This window comes from Electrona antarctica (assembly GCF_951216825.1).
Source record: "Electrona antarctica genome assembly, contig: scaffold_117, whole genome shotgun sequence".
NCBI classification, from domain to species: domain Eukaryota; kingdom Metazoa; phylum Chordata; class Actinopteri; order Myctophiformes; family Myctophidae; genus Electrona; species Electrona antarctica.
Window position 1 is genome coordinate 60,788 of NW_027637944.1, and position 21,023 is coordinate 81,810.

A 21,023-nucleotide genomic window follows, 5' to 3' on the forward strand; every position below is an offset into this window, starting at 1 on the left:
TAGAGTCTAAAGGCTAAGGTCTAAAGTTTAGACCTTCAGTTCTAGTCGGTCACTTTGGTGAGACACTGGAGTGAGATCAGGGATAAATACAGAGTTAAAGTTATAGGTACAATTATGACTAACCAGGTAGTTATGATGATGATTCATAATACACCACACCATGCCTGAAAAGCCTCCGGAATACACATACCCAGACTTGTGTGAATATTTGAAAAGCATGCCTTGCTCAGTGTTCTGATGACACTCATGCCATGTTTCAGCAACAACAAAAAAAAGAAGCTGATTCTGATTGTTGTTCTGTTGTAGCCTGGATCCAGCCCAAAGACCCCGCCCACTCTCTGAGTGGACTGCAGCTAGTCTGATAATCAGGCTAGTTCTGTTGTGCATCGCTGATGTAAAAAGAATGAATGACAATAAAGTGGAACTTTAACTGCTGTACACAGAAATGCAGATACGTGCAAAGCAGCAATACTGTACATAACTTTCATGTCCCTCCCGGGATTTGAACCCTTGTGCGGGTGCCAGAAATTCTACTGCTATAAATATAGGTTTCGTAAGCGGATTAATTTCTTAGTTTTTGAGCTTCATGCAATGTTGTTTCAACCGAAACACTACTAAAATGAATATATACAATATGGCTTTAACATCAGTTTCATCACGTTTATTCAAACATTCAGTCATTTTGATTAAAAGCAACACACAGTGTCATTAACGTTACTTGTCGAGAACCGATCAGAAAAACAAAACAAAACACACAAAACACAAAGAGGTTTTAGCCGTCTCCTGGAGTGGAAAATGTTGATTTCATGTTATCTCAGCGAGGAAAAGGCGGAATCTATAACTTATTAGACCCACCGTCAAAGTATGGGATCAGACCAGGACCCACTGTCCCTACAAAGTATGGGATCAGACCAGGACCCACCGTCCTTACAAAGTATGGGACCAGACAGGGGTACACGAGTCTTGCCCAAATTAAATATGGACTTGCACATTGACGTCATCGATATCACATCAGTCACGCCCAAATTGTGTCATCGAGCCTGGCGTAGCCAGGACCTTTCTAGTTAAATCCGAGATACTTCACATTACATTTTAAATTAATTATTAAATCTCATCAGGAAATGTAAATATCACAAAAGGACACATTTTCCCGCTTGAAATGTTTAACCACTTCATTGTACGATAGCCAAAATAAATGGCCAATCTATGTGCTCACACCTCGATGCGTCTTTCGCACGTAGATGTGCTATTTTAACTATTTCGGAACATTTTCACCTCGCGGCGCCAGGTTGAAAGTGGGAGACAAAAACTGTCAAAACGCGAGTTTAGAATAAAAACTAAAATAAGCTAAGTTCAAAAGCTCACGACTAGACGTGTCTGAAGACACTTCACCGTTTCAGACAGTCGGACACATTAAAAAAGGTGCTATAAACAACATTCAGCTCACTAGATGTCACTGACTCTCACCGTCTCCACACCATAGCGCAAAACGGTCTTAAGCTGCGCACTTCTTAAGCTGCGCGCAGCTTAAATTCTGAGTTTTTAGACAGCTGGTGGATGGAAAAGAAGCTCCACCTCCGCGGAAGACCTGAGCGGAGGAGAGCGTTTCCGGGAATCTGGCCGTCGCGCAAGAATTCAGCGGAGGTGGAGCTTAATTTCCATCCACCAGCTGTCTAAAAACTCAAGCTTTAAGCTGCGCGCAGCCGAGAACGTGCGCAGCTCTTTTGACCGTGTGGCAGCACCTTCTCAACAGCTCTGGAGCATAAGGTTCCTTATTTCCCCAACAGCTCTGTAGCATAAGGTTCCTTATTTCCCCAACAGCTCTGTAGCATAAGGTTCCTTATTTCCCCAACTCGCAGCCGTTACGCAGTTTTCAAGGTTGTCACGCTGGAGCAGTGTCTCTTTGGAGGAGGGGGGGGGAGACACACATCTTCCCCAACGAAAACACAAGCAATTGAAAAACCTTCAGTTTAAATAGCTGAACGAAAACAAATTTGGACTTCTTAAAATATAATTATTTCACAATCAACATTTGGAGAAGGATTCTCTACTTTTGTACCGTACCTTTCTTTAAAAGCTCTGTGGGTGTATTATTGTCGTTCTATTATGGGACTACTACTACATACGTGAAGTCAATATCCCCTTTAAATTATTATTTTAAAAATCAAACAAAACATGATTGTACAAACAGGAAGTGATGTCGTCATCATGCCTACTACTTCCTTCTTCTGGTTCTTCTGATAAAAACATGATTGTCTCTCAAAGAAAAAGGGGGGGGAAAAAAAGGAGAAATCTATTTCCCCAAAGTTCAACGGTCAAAGTCAAAGGTAAACAAAAAATCACACCCGTGTGAACTGAGTGGTGTAATATAGCCTGTCTGACGTAATTAAATCATGTCTGACGTAATGAAATCACACCCGGGTGAACAGGGTGAACATAGCAACCATGCTCATTTTTTCTGCACCAACAAAGCCAGTTGTAGGAGTGGTTTACACCACTCAAAAAAGGTTAAAAAGTTCACATGATCAGCTACAGGACCAGGCTCTGTGACATCATCAACGTCAGCCATCTTTTAGGGACAAGGTCCTGTGTGACATCACCGTATAGACATAAACAGGTAGACAGACTGTGGGTGCGTTATTGTAGAGTAGGTTACCCTGGACGCCATATTGTGGAGGGGAGCTCATAAAGGGCCCGGAACTACATTGTTGTGTGCACGCTGGCCAAGACCTATAGCCGGTTGAGTCTCTAAACGGAAGTACTGGAATTTGGCGGAAGTTTTTTTTTCTCCAGAATATTATGATTTAGTGTTAATCTTAGTTTAGTCTTATTTAGTCTTTTAGTCTTAGGGGCCCTATTTTCATCAGTGCTAAACCCCTTTTTCCTAAACCTCTTTGCCTTTCTTTTTTACTATTTTTGAAAAACGTTTTTGAATAGTTCAAATAGCCAAATTACAAGCTCACGTGTCAATGTAAGATAGGCTATTTGAACTATTCAAAAAATATTTTCAAAATAGTAAAAAAAAAGTAGTTTAGGGATAAGCATGGACGGAAATAGAGCCCTTAGTCTTAGTCATAATGCAATGTTAATTCTGCCAGAAAATATTTTGTCTTAGTCTTATGAATAACACACCGTTTAGTCTTAGTCCTATTTAGTCTTCTGAAAAGCCTTAAAGGACCACTTCACCACTTTTCAACTTCTCTTCCTATAATTGGTCCTAACTAATGTTCATGATAAAATACCACCATTTTTTTCTACTCAGTCTGTGTCTCATAGGAAGGCTGTGGGCAGTTCAGAAACCCGTCCACCAGTGACATCATCGATGGTGAATCCAAGCTAATAGAAACGGCAGGCTTTCTTTTCCTGAAAAGTTGCAATGCAAAAGTTGAAGCCATCGTTCTCACAATAATAAAAGTCTAAATATATTTTAAAACAAATCTTGTTTAAAAAAAATCTGCCTATTGATGATGTCACTGGTGGATGGGTGTCCGAACTGCCCAAAGCCCTCCTATGAGACACAGACTGAGTAGGAAAAGATTGTGGTGTTTTATCATGAACATTAGTGAGGACCAATTATATGAAAAGATGTTGAAAAGTGGTGAAGTGGTCCTTTAAGGAACGCAGGCGTTGTTGCTTGGATCAACGGTCTCGTCCAGGTCTGCTCAAGAGGGGTGCAACAACGCAAAAAGCTAAACAGTATCCAGGTCTGGTGAGTCGCGGGCGTGTGCACGAAACGAGCACGCGCGCAACAAATTCACAGGACCGCACTCACGTAAATACGCTTGCATTGTCGTACAGCGACTCCTCCCCAGTGAAAATTTACTATAGGCGCGTTATATTACTTCACGTTTGAAAGGCCCTTTAGTCAACAAAATAAACACTTGCGCCCAACAAGGTAATGACGTTGAGTCTTTACAGATCTGTTTACATTCTCTGTGAATGAAATAAGTGTTGCGATTGGTCGATTGAAAAATCATTATATAGATAATAAATACATACAACAGTCATTTCTCAACACATCCTCTGCGTTAGGTCGTGACCAGGCGTTTCTCCTCGAAAATGAGGCTAATTTCTTTGTGACTCCATTCAGCAAAGACCTGGCGAGGACACGGTGCGATTTACAGAGCGGGGCGCACGGCTGCTCCCTGCCAAATATGGCAGCCGCGAAGACCCGTCGCTCTATAACGAACTTCAGTGGGCCATTGAGAGGTGTCTACGTCTATGGGCAGCCCTCTCGCGCTGGGCAAGACCTACGCTGTAGAGTGCATCGGCGGAAGTGGCGGGATTTCGGCGGAACTACCGCTCAAGGAAATGACGTTGACGCTTTACAAATCCGTTTACATTCTCTGTGAATGAAACAAGTGTTGCGATTGGTCGAAGACTATATCGTATCCGGGGGTAATACATGGGACGGATGTTGCGGTCCGACAGTTCCGCCGATACACTCTCTGCCTTAGGTTTTGGCCAGGCTTTTCTCTTCGCAGACGAGTAGGGCTGGGACCCGAGGCTATACAGCCCTCCAGGAACAAGCTTCTGTCACCCCATCCACGTCAACCCTCCATCTGCCACTGCTGTGCCTCGGAGCCGTCACAGATCGCCATGGCGACGTAGCCCTTGGCTCCCATTGGCTGCAGCATGGACAGGCACTGACCAACCGAAACCTGGTACAGGCGATTAGACTTCTACAGGAGAGCGAGAGAGAGAGAGAGAGGCAAAAAGTTAAACATTTTCAACTCAAATATTCAGTGAAACCTTTGTGTAGTTTGTCTTTTACGTTTAAAACAGGACCATGTGTAAGGCACCGTCCTGCCATCATCTTGAATTAGATTCATATGGACGTGCTGATGTAATCACAAATTGAATGCCACAGACGAAAAACAGTCTAAGTTCACACTATTTATCCATAATATATAACTGATAGATAAGGGGTCAGGACAACGAGTCTGAAATTTGGACAGTTTTTCGTCTGTGGTACTCAATTATGTTTTTGTGTGACAGGACATAATTAAGATTGGACTTTTAGGTTATTTTGACATAAAAATAAACACTTTTTTTTCTGCGCAGCTATTGTTAATTATATCTCCTGCATGACCACCCATATGCTCCAATAGTGTGAAAAATACATTATTTTCATTCCATGAGGTCATTAAATAAACACAAGTCAGTGTATCTAAGTTTTTAGGAAAAAATCTAAATGTTGAATTTTTTTTCCAACATAAATCCCTCCTGGGGGTGACAAACTCTTTTCAGATGGGTGGCAGCCGTTAACGCGTATCAACTTGGGGGTCCTAGACACAAAGAGCAGTTTGACAAGGAATCATCATCTTACCCCCAGATCCCACTGCTGAGAGCCTCCAGATCCGTGACACTTCATCAGACGAGGGGTGTCAGCGGAGCGCACCTCCGACACGTCCAGACACAACAACCCTGCAAGAACCAACTCACTGTCCTCGTTGTAGGACCACACCTGCACCCACGCACGCACCCACGCACGCACACAGGCACACACACACAAAATGCGTCAGTGAATATTTCGCATCAGATCATTGATGTAATAGACTGCGTGGATTATTCGATAAGGTCTCAATACCTAGGGTGCCGATTCGGTTTATATTGTGAATCTCAACTATATTGAGATTCTGCGATTCAACGATCGTTGCGATTTGTGTGCGATGGATGGATGTGTGTGTGTGCCCCCACCTGTTCAGGGTCTTGCGGGTCACATGATCTCAGCACCACAGCCCCTCCCTTCTGACTGGCTCTGCCCTGAGCCACCAAACAATGACCTGAGAACACATTCAATATCTGCGCGCGCACACACACACACACACACACACACACACACACACACACACACACACACACACACACACACACACACACACACACACACACACACACACACACACACACACACACACACACACACACACACACACACACACACACACACACACACACACACACACACACACACACACACACACACACACACACACACACACAATGTCCGCCAGGATTAATTAATCTATTTATCGCGCATTGCCAAAGTTTTTCCGCTTGCAACCCTTATTTTGAAGAGCCGAAATATCCGTAACCGGGTGTTATGATGACATAACGCTGTGTGTGGTGTCTTGACCGGTTGTTGTTCTCTCGCTCGGTGCAGAAAAAACCCGACCGCAGTATCTGTCGGCCGTTGAAAAACCTTGTTTTCACCAGAAACGGCATTCGTTGGGCGGGAACCCCTTTTGGTGTTAGCATTATGTTATGCTTTAGCTATTGAAAAATAGCAGATCTACAAGCTCATAGCGCGCCACCGAGTGGCGCGCTACGAGCTTGTGGGTCTGCTATTTTTGAGAAATCGAAGAACGACTGACATAGAAACATAGCTTTTTCAGAAAACTGTCAGGATGTAGAAGACATTTTTAGAATCTGATCTCAGGTCAAATTGGTACTACCCGGCCACACACACACAAGATTTTCTGTGAGACAGAGTGACGCAGACAGACCGAGATACAGACAGACACCCACCCACCCACCCAGACAGACAGACACCCAGACAGACACCCACCCACCCAGACAGACAGACAGACAGACAGACACCCAGACAGACACCCACCCACCCACCCAGACAGACACCACCCACCCACCCAGACAGACAGACAGACACCCACCCATCCAGACAGACAGACAGACAGACAGACACCCACCCACCCATCCAGACAGACAGACAGACAGACAGACAGACAGACACCCACCCGTCCAGACTGCAGCACGGCAGCTCGTTTCAGGCTCTTGTTGAACTGCTGCCGTTGGATCTTGTCGTTGTGAGTCATCTCCGGGTAGATGCTCTCCAGGTACCACCTGAACGAGTGACACTTCAGCCTATCCCTGAGCGCCACGCGCTCGCTGATGTCACCGTAGTCCCGCCCACGCAGCTCCGGGCGCAGAGACAGATACTGCTCCTGATTGGACGAACAGTCACACAGTCATTAAGTGAATCAGGCAGTGTATCAAAATGCAAATAAAATGCATTATTATTGTTGTTATTATTTTCTAAGATTTGTTTTTGGCTTTTCTGCCTTTATTGATACTATCAACTACCAATTGAAGATAGACAGGAAAGAGGGAGAGAGAGAAGGGGAGAGAAAGGTCGTCATGAACGGGACTCGAACATGCAACTCACTGCCAGGCCAGAGCCTCTATGTGGCATGTGCCTGGACCACTAGGCCAGCGGGCACCCCACTGTTATTATGTTACTATGCCCAGCTTTGCGTGTCTGTGTGTACCCCATAACGATGATTTGATTGGTTGAGCAATGTGTGTACCCCATAGCGATGATTTGATTGGCTGAGCAATGTGTGTACCTTATACTCGTCCATCCAAACGTGCGCTAACCGCAGTGAATTGTGGGCCATGGTGTCCTGGCCGCCCGGCGACCCGTATGGACGTCTCTTCCTGAAGATGTGACCCACTCTGGAGCACGGAACTATTAGCAGCTGCCCTCCGCACATCCAGAGCTGACACAGAGAGAGAGAGGAGGAACTATTAGCAGCTGCCCTCCACACATCCAGATCTGACACTATGGCCCCTTTTCCACCAGTTGGGAACCGATTCAGTTATTTTTGGTTCTTAGGCCCAGGCCACACGTATATGGGTCTTTTGCAAAACGCACATTTCTCTGTGCGTTTGGGCCTTTCAGCCACACGCAAACGGCGTTTTCGGCCACTCAAACGGAGGTTTTTTTAAACGGATAAATAAGTGAAGATTTTCGAAAATATCCGGATCAGTGGAGCGGTGTAGTCATGCGAAACGGAGTTTTTGAGAAACGATGATGTCACCGCCACCGCCCACATGCAGCTTGTCAAGCAGAGGTCCTCACAAGTATAGGTAAAAAAAACACTGCCAGCCCAGTCCTCAGCGCAATGGCCCGTTGCGCAAAGAGGTTGAGATTTTACTCGTGCTATATTCAGATAATCTTCAACCGATTGTTATAATTCGAAGTGGTATATATATTCCGTGAAGTTTACATTTTCATTGGGTGTACAAGTCATGTTTTTAATATGCCTTCATCAAATGATATAGAGAGATGGTAGGGTAGTGCCCAAGCCCGTATAGCCATGCAGCCTATATGAGCTGTGGTGCGCTTGCTAGGTCTACACTCTCAATTAGGGATTTTCCCAGAGGTTAATTTCACTGATGTGTACAACCTTTATTCAAATAGTTTCATTTGTATTGGTGCCGAGTGCGAAGCCAATAGGTTCATTGCGGACCGCTACAGATAAACTGTGGATATTAACCTACCAATAAGGACCCAGGCCAAATGCCATTGCGCAGTAGCCTACACCAACAAGTCTATGCGTGGTGTGTGCATAGCCGCATGTGAAACTATATCGTGCTGTATTTTGCATCATGGTCATGCGAGGAGAGAGAGAGAGAGAGAGAGGGTGCAGAGAGAGAGAGAGAGAGGTGTGAATGGGATCGCATCGTGCGTGCGCATTATGGCACATCTCTCTCATGTTTAGGGCGCACCATTGACTGCATGTCACTGTGCCTACATGCTGACAATGTGCGTGTGAACTTGTATTAGCCTAAAATATAGCCACTCTACAAGCTCACAACTGGTTGTGGACACTTGGTCTGACTCTGCTATTAATTTCTGTGCAGGACTTGCCAGGTCGCCAGAGCAATGGTAAAGTGTCTATCATTTTTAAATTATATGGAGAGAAAAGTCGAGAGTCGGGATCTGGAGATTTACGCACAGACATAGTGTGACATGCTGACAGACAATGAAAGAAACATATACTTCCACTCACAATTTAGGTGGCTTTTAAAATGCGGTACTTATTCCTTCATTAAAAATATGATTGGCACCTCATAAGTGTAAATATAAAATCAAATATAATATAGCCTACAATTGAAACCTGCTACTGCAGTGATTTTATCCAGTGTTCAATGCGTTTCTGCGTTTGGGTGTGGACATAGATATCTCTGTCGTATGGCCAGGGATTTTTTCTAAAACGGAGGACGAAAATATCCGTTTTGCAAAAGATCCAGAGTGGTGTGGCCTGGGCCTTAGTCCTTGAGCCAGAGTTCCAACATTGGAACGTTAATTATGAATTGAGTGGGCAAAACTATACCTATATTAATCACTATGAAACTTCCCCAGTTGATTACTTGCACAAAGACAACGATGTATTGTATTACAAATATTACAATTTTAAATATGCAAGTTAGGCATTATATAGGAAAATATGAAAAAGCTACTACTGTGGAAGGGTAATCATATATTAATTTACTTAAACAATTTAATATAGGTATGGTTTTGCCCACTCAATTCACAATTAATGTTCCAATTTTGGAGGTCTGGCTCATGGACTAAAAACTGGTTCTGAACTGAACCGGTCCCCAACCAGTGGGAAGGGGGTCATAGAGACAGAGAGAGGAGGAACTATTAGCAGCTGCCCTCAGCACATCCAGATCTGACACAGACAGACAAGAGGAACTATTGACCCATTAAAACCACAATTACATAACAAGGACTCTAGTTCTGCCCTATGGCAGGGTCACATAAAGGTAATCTACAAGCGGCAATTTGTGAGCTTGTGGATGGTCTGTCTTTGTGTTTGTTTGTGCGTGCGTGTGTCGTCTTCACCCTGAAGGAAATCTCCAAGTTCTCTCCGCCCCAAATGTCCATCCCGGCATCGTATTGGCCCAACTCGTTGAAATACTTCCTGTTTATAGCAAACAGACCACCTGCCATGGTAGGAGACCTGAGAGGAAGAGAAGATTATTATTAGTCATAAATATTTGACCTCGTCTGTCTGTCTGTCTGTCTGTCTGTCTGTCATCTGATGCGTAGTCTAGGGCAGTGGTCCTCAAAGTGAGGTCGAGGGACTCACAGGGGAGTCCTTGGGGGCCCCAGAGAAATTTGTTAATACAGCGTCACAACACTTTAACAATATTGTATACTTTGGCTATTCAAAAATAGCAGATGTACAAGTTCATAGTGCACTTCCATGAGCTTGTACATCAGCTACTATTGAATTTTTTTGTAATTTTGTTACATTGATTGATTGATTGATTGAAACCTTTATTATCGAAAAGAGCATTGAGGTTCACCCTCATTTGCAATGCTGCCGAGATTACACACAAAATCAACAATTAAGAATAAAATAAAACACAAAACAAATCTACAAGTAAGGCATATAGATATAAAACACAGAAACAGTGAAATAAATCAGCGGAAAGTCAATAGTCTCAATACGTTAAAAACATACATATACAAATACATATTGAGGTAGGGAGGTTTAAGAGCAGGTTATTAAATTGTCCATAGAATATTGGGGTATTCATTTTTAGCGTTTGTTGTAGAGTGTTCCATGAAATAGGGGCATCGAAGCAGATTCACACACACACACACACACACACACCCACACCCACACCCACACCCACACACACACACACACACACACACACACACAGTGCGTGGCGTGCGCCTGTGCGCTAAGTTACCTGATGGGTAGCGTGGGGTCTCGGTCCAGCTGGTTCTGGGGCACCGGCTCCCACTTGAAGTGCAGCCCCCAGTTGAAGCCCCCCCTGACCAGGGGGGAGGGGCTGTAGGCCAGCGTGTCGGCCGAGATGATGTCGATGACCGGACAGACGGCCGTCCGTCCGTCCCTCTGCAGCACGGTCAGCAGTGGCTCCAGCCACGCCTGGTTCACCTCACAGTGGCTGTCCAGGAACACCAGCACCTCACCTGCACGCACGCACGCACGCACGCACGCACACACAGAGATACAATACAAGGACACAAATATTTACAAGGTGCTGTACAAAATGCAGTCAGCAAATCTTGGACAAATACATCCACATCCTTCAGGGGTACAAGTAACAGCATCTTCGGCATATTTTGTGGCTACCGAATTTTGCAAGCCTTTTAGCTGCTCGCTTTTGGCATTCCAAGTTGTTGGAAGCCTCTTACGACCAACCTATGTACAATGTCATAGGCTGCCAAGTATTTCCAATTTCCAGTACTTTTACTTCTACTCCACTAATTCTCAGAAGCAAATATTGTACTTTTAATCCACTACATTTATTTGAAAACTTTGATTATTATTAAAACATACATTAACCACTTCAAACCTATATACATTTCGGCCATAGCCAATCTACAAGCTTGTAGATCTGCCATTTTCAAAATATTTGTATACTTTTGAAAACTTGAAATGGGAAATTCTGTATAGTGAGTACTTTCTACTTTTGGCACTTAAGTACATTTTGATGCCAGTACTTTTGCTCAAGTACATTTTAAATTCCAGACAAAGTATCTCTATATTGCAGTATTGATACTTTTACTTAAGTAAAACAATTAATCGAGTACATTTTCCACCACCGCTAATTGGGTTCATGTGGTTAGGAGGTAGGAGGCGGGGTCTCACCGGTAGCGTGCGAGGCTCCTATCATGCGTCCTCGGATGAGGCCTTCCCTCTTCTGGTTCCTCACCACTTTGACCATGTTCTCCTGAAGGGACTGCTGCACATACCTGTCCAGGGTCTCCTTCAGGTCCTCTGACACACACACACACACAGCACAGTCAACAACAACAACAGAGTGAGTGAGTGAGTGAGTGAGTGAGTGAGTGAGTGAGTGTGTGTGTGTGTCAGGTTCGGGTAGAAGTTTTATGTGCTGACTGCCGTTTCAGTTTTACTCTGTGAAAGAGTTCTCAAATTCTGCCCAAACCCGGCACTACCAGACCCAATGTTTTAGGTTTTTACTAAAGTCGAGAGGCTGTGCTACGGGTGGCGGTATACGGGAATTGACCGAAAAGTCACACAGTGTTCCAACGTTATAGAGCACCAAAGTCTGACGTAAATATCGGCAGAGGGCGATAAGTCCACGGGTTTGTGTATTTATTTATTTGTATTCTAATCCCCATTTTAGATCGCCTCATATAAGAACTGTGATTGAAAAGTAAACGAATCATCCTGGCGGTTTCACTCATATGGATATGAAGAATCAACAAGACAAGAGAGAAAACGCTAATGTTACTGCAGCCAAATTAGTTACATTTTCACTAGAAACAGACTATCAAATATGTCGTCCACAATACAGAGACACCTCCCCGACAATATTGCCGGGTCAGTTTGTTTATTTTTGGATCACAATTCTTATATATGAGACGGTTTTAAGATGACCCCATGTTATTCTCCATAGCGAAAAACTTCCGCGAAACCCCTTGGAACCAGGGAATGAGGCAGATTGGCGGCAGGACTTCGGCGCTCTATGGAGCAGCCGCATTCCATTGTAACAATGGAATGCGGAAGTGCTCATTCTATCTCAATGGGATAGTTCCAGCAATGTTTGGAACTATTGCCCATAGGCACCCGCTTTGCAGCGAGATCAAAGCGTGTCGCTACTCTCCACTCACCCAGCTCACTGTGGTCGTCCACCAGGATGATCTCGTGCAGCAGGAAGTGAGGCGTGCGGTCCAGGACACTGTGCACGGTGCGGAGCAGGGCGGACAGCGCCTCGTTGAAGAAACAGATCACTACGCTGACCGAAGGCAGTCCCTCTGGATACACCCTGCCCCTACATCTACACACACACACACACACACACACACACACACACACACACACACACACACACACACACACACACACGTACATCAATTTACCGAAAATAATCAGAAATAATTGAGAATATACAATTCGAGATTCATTGCACATGAAGTGAACTATATTATGATCACAGTATACTGTATAGGCATGTGTGTAGTCTTTATGCTTGCGTGCGTGCGTGCGTGCGTGCGTGCGTGCGTGCGTGCGTGCGTGCGTGCGTGCGTGCGTGCGTGCGTGCACTCTTACTGTGAGTCTCTGGTGTCTGGCAGCTGTCGGTGTGAGCCCAGTCTGTTGGAGATGAGAACATTGAAGGCGTGTTTGTGATAACCCTGATCTCTGATCTGCTGGTCTGACGCTGTGTAGATCATACCTGGAGGGAGGGAGGGAGCTTTGTGAGCACTTAGCCCCATCTGCTGGACATTGTGTATACAGGAATTATCCCTTCGCTAAACCCCACCCAAAAAAAGCGAAACCAATGCCAATCCAAATAGTTTAGTTGCTATGCTGGGCAATCTTTCTTCATAGCGGTCAGTGTAAGTCGATTGTTGGATACGGTTTCTCCCTCTGTCATTTCCTCATATTTCTAGTTTATTTAAATAATGTCCTGCACATTTGTCCAGTGCAGGCCTGGTTGACTTTGATGCTCTTGCTACTGAAATGATGGATTAATTATATGGAGAAATCCCGCCATTTAACATGCATCTCTATGGATGCGTCATGTCCAGGGGGTGTACTTGTACATCAAGCTGCCTCACGCTACAGAAACAGGAGATAGGCTCCTGCCCTATGGGCCTCATGGCTCGGCAAGGCTATACTTACTCTATGGGGGAGAAGGACAGCTTGTCCTGTCTCCTCGCTGCTAACGTGCCTATTGGACAAGGACGGGTTGGGGAGGGACTAATTTTTTCATTAGCACATATGTATATCACATGAATATATATATTGGGCTAATTTTTTCATTTAATAGCACATTATGTATATCACATGAATATATATATTGGGCTAATGTTTTCATTAGCACATATGTATATCACATGAATATATATGTGTACAGTTCATGTCAAACGAGGGCTGCTATTTGTTTCAAGCTGCTATTTGTTTCAAGCTTTATACCCTGTATAACATGTATATAACTACACAATGTGACATATAGCTCTGTTTACAACATGCTGTACCCCCTCCAACTGTATACTCCCCATTTTCAACTTGCTTTGGCAATGTAAACATATGTTTTCTCATGCCAATAAAGCTCAATTGAATTGAATAATTGGAATTGAATTGAATTGAATTCACACAGCAACAACGAGAAAACAAAAGGTCACTAACCCATTTCAGGAGACAGCTCTGCTCCCTTATTGGCCACGGGCACCCCACGGCCCGCCTTCTGAGCGAAGGGGCCCTTAGTGATTGGCTGCTGCCGGTGGAAGGGTCCATTGTTGCGGGGGAGCAGGGGGGTGCGGAGGTGGGCGGGGTCGCTCGCCAGGTTGAAGTAGACGAAGAGGAGGACGGACCAGGTGACCGAGGTGAAGAGGCAACCATAGAAGAAATACCTCCATGTTGCACCGGTCATGGTGGGCGAGAGAGCATCGTCTTACATTACACAGCTGGAGGGGGAGAGAGAGAGAGAGAGATAGAGAGAGAGATTATTTCATGTCTGACAACATTCAAGTAGTAGAGCAACTATGATAGCTTTATTTTCCACTAGTACAGTGGTTTTCAACCAGTGGTCCGGGGACCACCAGTGGCCCTTAAAGGAATTCCAGGTGGTCCCCATTTAAATGAAGGAGAGTTGGTAACCAAATGGACCCTTATAGGTCTTGAACTCTTGAGAGCGTAAAATGAAACTAAATCATGGACCCGTACATCTGCATTCATTAATTTGCAAGAAGTCTACACAATTAGAGAATGCTGAAGGAAAATTGTCATTTTGATCAACGTTTGCCTGTTATCTCTCCTAATAGTACAAACATCAATACAGCATGGAATTGTGGACAAAACCTTATCCGACGACAACAAAATCCTCTAGGTTTTGGGTCCGAGAGGCTAAATCTCATCAGGTGGTCCGAAGCCGAATTAATAATGGCCTTGATATGAAAGGGGTTGAAAACCACTGCTCTAGTAAATGCCGGTCCACGTCCATCTGTCAGATATTAATTCATAACAACAGATGAAACTTCTTATTAGAAAATTCATATTTGGGTTCTGTTGTAGATTAAATAATCTTCCAAAGATGAAGGAATGACGAAGTAAAGTGTAAAGTAAAGATTCAGCAGAGTAACAACATACAGAGAGTGAGGAACAGGCCTCCTTGTTGGGGACTGCTGGCTTGGGGACTGCTGGCTTTAAGAGCGAGGTTCTCGATATATTCTTCTGAAGTCTTTAAACAGAGATAAAGGGCAGTATTATGCGTGTCTTAAGTACCAGGTCTTATAACTTAACTTAAGACCTGGAGGCGTGGTCAATGCCATTTGGCTATTCTGAGTGGCCAAACAGCATTGACCACGCCTCCAGGTCTTAAGTTAAGTCATAAGACCTGGTACTTAAGACACGCATAATACTGCCCACAGAGTTTTATACACATAGCATAGGTTTACGCCTTTCCATCATCACGCCAGCTGTGGCTCCATCTTGCTTTGTTTTCCTGTGATAACCAAGGTTGTCGGTGACATTTCTACACAATGTTTACAACAACAAAACCGTGTGGCAGACAAACTAAAGGAGAAGAAATATGTTAACCCATTCAGGACGGGAACCCCTTTTGAAAAATAGCAGATCTACAAGCTCATGGCGCAGCACCGAGTACCATGCTATGAGCTTATAGATCTGGTATTTTTGAAGTCTTGAAAATGTGGCCCAAATCTTTGAATATTCTTTCAGGGGGAATGTTTTTAACTCAAATCTTTGCTTTTGGGGGATCCCTGGAACAACATATTTTCAGATGGGGGTCAGTGGGCAATTACATATAATTTTTCACAAGACTGTCAGGATTTAGAAGCCTTAGGTCTAAATATATTAAACAGTCAAACACAGATTGGTGGTACGGGAGTTTATAGCAGCCCAGAGTTCAGACCCATGGCCGCTAAACAGGGACAAGCAAAGTCATAACAAATTGTCAAAAACTAAAACAATAGTTGGCTCCTAGAGGCACAGGCACTTTTAACCACATTGACACATCATACATACAGTACAGTATTAGTCTAGTAGCCAAAATGTGAACCCGGACATGTTGAGTACACCAACGTTTTATGTTAGAAATGTTTAGTATGGGTCCCCAGCATGTAGAAACTGCCGGATGCTAACTTGCATATGTTGAGCAATTTTCATAATTGGCATAATATGTGACCATACCATTAACAACCTATAGAAGGCAAAATATTCAAAATTGCATCATGCTTTATCTAGCATGTGATGTGTCAAACTAGGGGGTTTTCATGATGCTGAATCCAGTCCAGGCATTAGTTTTGCAAAAAAAAAATCATTGGGCTAAAAACGGCCAATGCCGTCATCACAAATTGATGATGTCAGCACATTTGGCCAAGTGGGCATGGCCGTTTTAAGCCCAATTAGTGTTTTTTTGCAAAACCAATGCTTGGAATGGATTCAGCATCATGAAAACCCCCTAGTTTGACATGTCACGTGCTACATAAAGCATGATGACATTTTTAATATTTTGCCTTCTATGGGTTGTTTTTGGTATGGTCACATATTATGCCAATTATGAAAATTGCTCAACATATGCAAGTTAGCATCCGGCAGTTTCTACATGCTGGGGATCCATACTAAACATGTATAACATAAAACGTTGGTGTACTCAACATGTCCGGTTTCACAATGGGGCTCTATGGGCTGGCTACTAGACTATATACTGTACAAATGAAAAATGGTATAAAAGAGTTGCAACCCTATTCACATTCACTCTCATTGGTGAATTGACTTGTAAAAAATGACATAGTCATTACCACACACACACACACACACACACACACACACACACACACACACACACACACACACACACACACACACACACACACACACACACACACACACACACACACACACACACACACACACACACACACACACACACACACACACACACACACACACACACACACACACACACACACACACACACACACACACACACACACACACACACACACACACACACACACACACACACAAAGCTGCTGACTTCGTTACAACAAACAGCAAACACCGCAGAAACACCATCACTGTTAACAGTCAATAATTCACCGGGTTCACCCGCTGACCTTGCACTCCTTACTGTTGGTTGTAATGTCACATGTGTTTTATACTTTTACTGTAGGCTATATTTTACTAACTTTTAGCTGCACTTGAACAATAATGATATGTTTGTATTATTCCTAGATCAGTGGTTCACTTTCAAGGACCATCATCATAACTCTGAGAGTGTAGAAATGCAACAGTCCATTTGTACACTCTCAGAGTTACAGACATGTAAGGGTCCATTTGGTTCGATTTGGTTCCATTTGTACACTCTCAGAGTTACAGACATGTAAGGGTCCATTTGGTTTCCATTTGTACACTCTCAGAGTTACAGAACTGTAAGGGTCCATTTGTACACTCTCAGAGTTACAGACATGTAAGGGTCTGTTTGTACACTCTCAGAGTTAGACATGTAAGGGTCTGTTTGTACACTCTCAGAGTTACAGACATGTAAGGGTCTGTTTGTACACTCTCAGAGTTACAGACATGTAAGGGTCTATTTGGTTCCATTTGTACACTCTCAGAGTTAGACATGTAAGGGTCTGTTTGTACCCTAGCACGCAGTTACTTTAAGCTTGTAGATCTGCTATTTTTCAATAGCTAAATTATAACATAATGTTTAAAACACCAAAAGGGGTTCCCGCCCAAAATGGGTTAAAGCCATTAACACTTGGACCCTAGTAGCACCCCTATGTTCTGGGGCAAAAATAGCTGACCTACAAACTCACATTGGGTTGCGATGTGACACATGTGCGAGCTTATAGATTGGCTACTTTTGGTGAATCGATTAGGTGTAGAGAGAGATAAAAGGTAGGGAGCGCTACCACAGACCGCTGCACACTAGTCAACAAAGTATATCGATTTTAAGGCCCCATTTACGCTCACAGCCAAATCCAGCCTGAATCAGATCTGTGCCACATCCAGATGATTGGAATCTAATTGCGAACGAAGTGATTGCGAACGAAGTGAGCACTAACTATAGAAGATGGCCAAAACTGTCTGTCTGTGTGTCAGTCTTAGCCTGGTTAATAAACCAGACCGAATCAGCCGTTGGCAAAAAGTGGGCCTAAGTGGATAACATAGGATTTCCAACTGGCCAACAGTCTGCTCCGTGCACAGCAACGGCTCAGTGGGTCTTGTGGTTAGAATCTGGGAGGTCAGAGTTCAATCCCCTGGTTGGCAGGCATCAAGGGTTGCCCTGGGAGTAAATGTCCCTGCGACACTAGTCTCGCAATGCCAGACTGTTGCCTCTCGCAATTTTCAAATGCTTCCGTCATACGGTCTGGACTCTGGAGCAACGGAAGCTCTATCCGAGTATAATATAAAGCGGAAGTGAAGCCTCCTCCCCACTTCAGTTTCGTCGTTACAGTCGTGCAAATTGATCCAAATAGAAATAATCGATGCATGTATAGCTTGCTGCTTACTGTGTTTAGCAGAAATGGAAATAAAAACATAAGCTCTAAAGATATTTTTAAATATATTTTCCTGAACGGAAATGAAAACAGATTACTTGGATTTCAGGCGGTATAGTTCTATACCGTATACTAGCATTCAGAGATTGTGGAATAGCTGTCTGGCTACGTGAGACTACTGCGACACTATAGTGTCACATCCTTCAAACTGCCTATCGCTAAGGAAACAGGAGATAGCCTCCTGATATTTAGGCCACAGTGCTCGGGTTCCCAAGGCCACTGACTTATGGCTCATACTGTACATAGTCTGGATTTTCGGTGGTTAGGTGACCACTGAACTACAACATGACGCCACGAGCCGCGGTGAAGAGCAAACCACCGCCACCGCTCCAGCCCTTCTCTCTGTTTTTACTCACCACCGCTCAACGTTATTTCAGCTCCGGTGGTCAGCTCACCACCAGAGCGGTGGTCACCTCACCACCGAAAATCCAGACTATGAATAGGCCTTTACTAAGAACCGTCTGCTCTCCACACATCAGATAAAAAAGGTGTGATGTGAATTGTGAAATTGTTGAAAAAACAACAATTCTTCTCACACGTGTACACACATGTGCACACACACAGTGTGTGTGTGTGTGTGTGTGTGTGTGGGCTCATAGCGTGTCACACAGTGACAGTTAATAGACAGGGTCTATTAACTTTCACTGTAACAGGAACCTAAGTACCATTCCTTACGCTGGTGGGCGACACATGTGCACGCACGCACGAGTGTGGAACTATAGTGGCCCTCTCCTCTCCAGATACAAAGCTGGAGAGGAGCTGGGGGACCCATAGGGGGGGGGGGGGGGGGGACAGACATGCAACATCCCTGACTGAACTACAAATGATAGAACTACAAAATACATACAGTAGCCTATAGTTAGTACATCAGTGGGTTCTCCAGCTTATTCAGGGCAATGACCCCCAAATAAAACATACATAAAAAAAAACTTACAAACTTACATACTTTTGATGAATTGAACAAGGTGGACCCTCTTGTAAACAAGTGTAATGCTTTATTGGGTCGTCCACTCACAGTTAACAGTATTTGTATTGAATTGTGCTTGAAATGTACTGTAATTCTGCAAACTGTTAATAAATATTTCAATCAATCAATCAAAACAGTATGTATTTGGCCGCGGTCCCCCATCTGAAACAGAGTTTGTGCCAAGGACCCCCGGGCCCCGGCCCATACAAGATCAGTGTTAAAATATTGTTTACATTTCATGAAATTGCCTTCAAGCCTTTTTGTGTTTGTTTTTCTTTGAATAGCTGATCTATAAGCTCACAATGCGTCACTCACAACATATTGTAACACAGTGGTTAAAATTGATGCATTGATCAACTACTAGGCAACATCACTTATAAACTACTACAAATGAACTGGTGGAACTACCTACAAATTAACTGATAATAACAGTCACAGAACTGACAGACAGAAGACCACTAAATACACAACATAGCGTCATCAGATTTGACTAAATACTGTACATCGCCTATTGAACTACAAATAGACAGCAAGACAGGACTACAAATGCATGACTTGGAAGAGCGAACACCAACGGTACATTAAAAAGATGCCCGTTTTTAGTTATTTGTGACAGGGAGTCGCGTGCCTCAATAATCAATAAATAATCGGTCGTTTGAATGGTAGCAGCACATCAATCACTTGTTGTTGGATGGATGGCTACTTTAGCTCAGTCAGCTAACGTTAGCTACAAATAATAGGGGTTGGGTTTTCACCGATACTGGTTACCTAAATAATTCCGTGATGGCGAACTTTCAGTGGGGTAAAAAAGATCCACGTTTGGTTGAACTGTTCTATATAAATGTATTTATTGTTGATGTCCATGCACTGCTAAAATCAACGCCCAATGTTTTACACAGCGGAAAACAAATACATAAAATACAAATATAATAGCCGGTAACACAATTGGATTGGTCACCGATTTGAACGTAACAAAGAAACGTACAAATACAAATCAACCAACCCCAAAGCATGAATTGCCCTCGCACATCCAATCAATAGCTGATCTGACTGATTTGGGATCGATGACACCCCGCTGACTTACCTTTAGACCTCCATTTTCCCCAAATAAGCCCAAATAAATCCTTTTACGTTTGTCACGAGACATAAACGTTGTGCAGGAGCGACGCACCAACTCATATTTACAACATGGAACTGCTGCGACTGCGATGCGTTCAGGAAACCTGGGAAATCTAGCCGTTAAAGGGCCACTTCACTACTTTTCAACCATATAATTGGTCCTCACTAATAATCATGATAAAATAGCACCATTTTTTGAGGGGCGCTAGCCTCTCCTATTATGTCCAGCTTTGAGGGTGTATGTAAACACAAACATTGTGATAACACAAACATTAAATGCCATTGACAATAATCTAATGTCCAGTTTTGAGAGTTTGTCTCAACACAAACATTAAATGCCATTCAATTGACAATGAATGGCCAGCTTTGAGTGTTTGTGTACAGTTTGTGTAAACACAAACATTGCGTAAAACACAAACATTGAAGACATGATGAGGACGCAAATTCTGATTGGCCGGAATAAGATGATTTATGATGACGTACGATGGTAAGAGCACCCCTCACTTCACACGGGTGTGATTTTTTTTCCTACTCAGTCTGTGTCTCATAGGAGGGCTGTGTGAGCAGTTCAGAAACCCGTCCACCAGT

General features: G+C 43.7%; 1 protein-coding gene across 1 annotated transcript; it reads right to left on the bottom strand.

Moving 5' to 3' along the window:
• Positions 1-646: 646 nt before the first annotated feature.
• Positions 647-20,536, bottom strand: LOC306918533 (polypeptide N-acetylgalactosaminyltransferase 11-like). The gene is made up of 12 exons (XM_079531433.1): positions 20,401-20,536; positions 13,950-14,227; positions 12,870-12,993; positions 12,431-12,597; positions 11,442-11,570; positions 10,516-10,759; positions 9,656-9,773; positions 7,368-7,520; positions 6,759-6,965; positions 5,701-5,805; positions 5,330-5,467; positions 647-4,682 (listed from the first exon to the last, which is right to left on the bottom strand). The coding sequence occupies exons 2-12, from the start codon at positions 14,191-14,193 to the stop codon at positions 4,551-4,553; spliced, it is 1,761 nt and encodes a 586-aa protein (XP_079387559.1). The 5' UTR covers positions 14,194-14,227; positions 20,401-20,536; the 3' UTR covers positions 647-4,550.
• Positions 20,537-21,023: the final 487 nt, after the last annotated feature.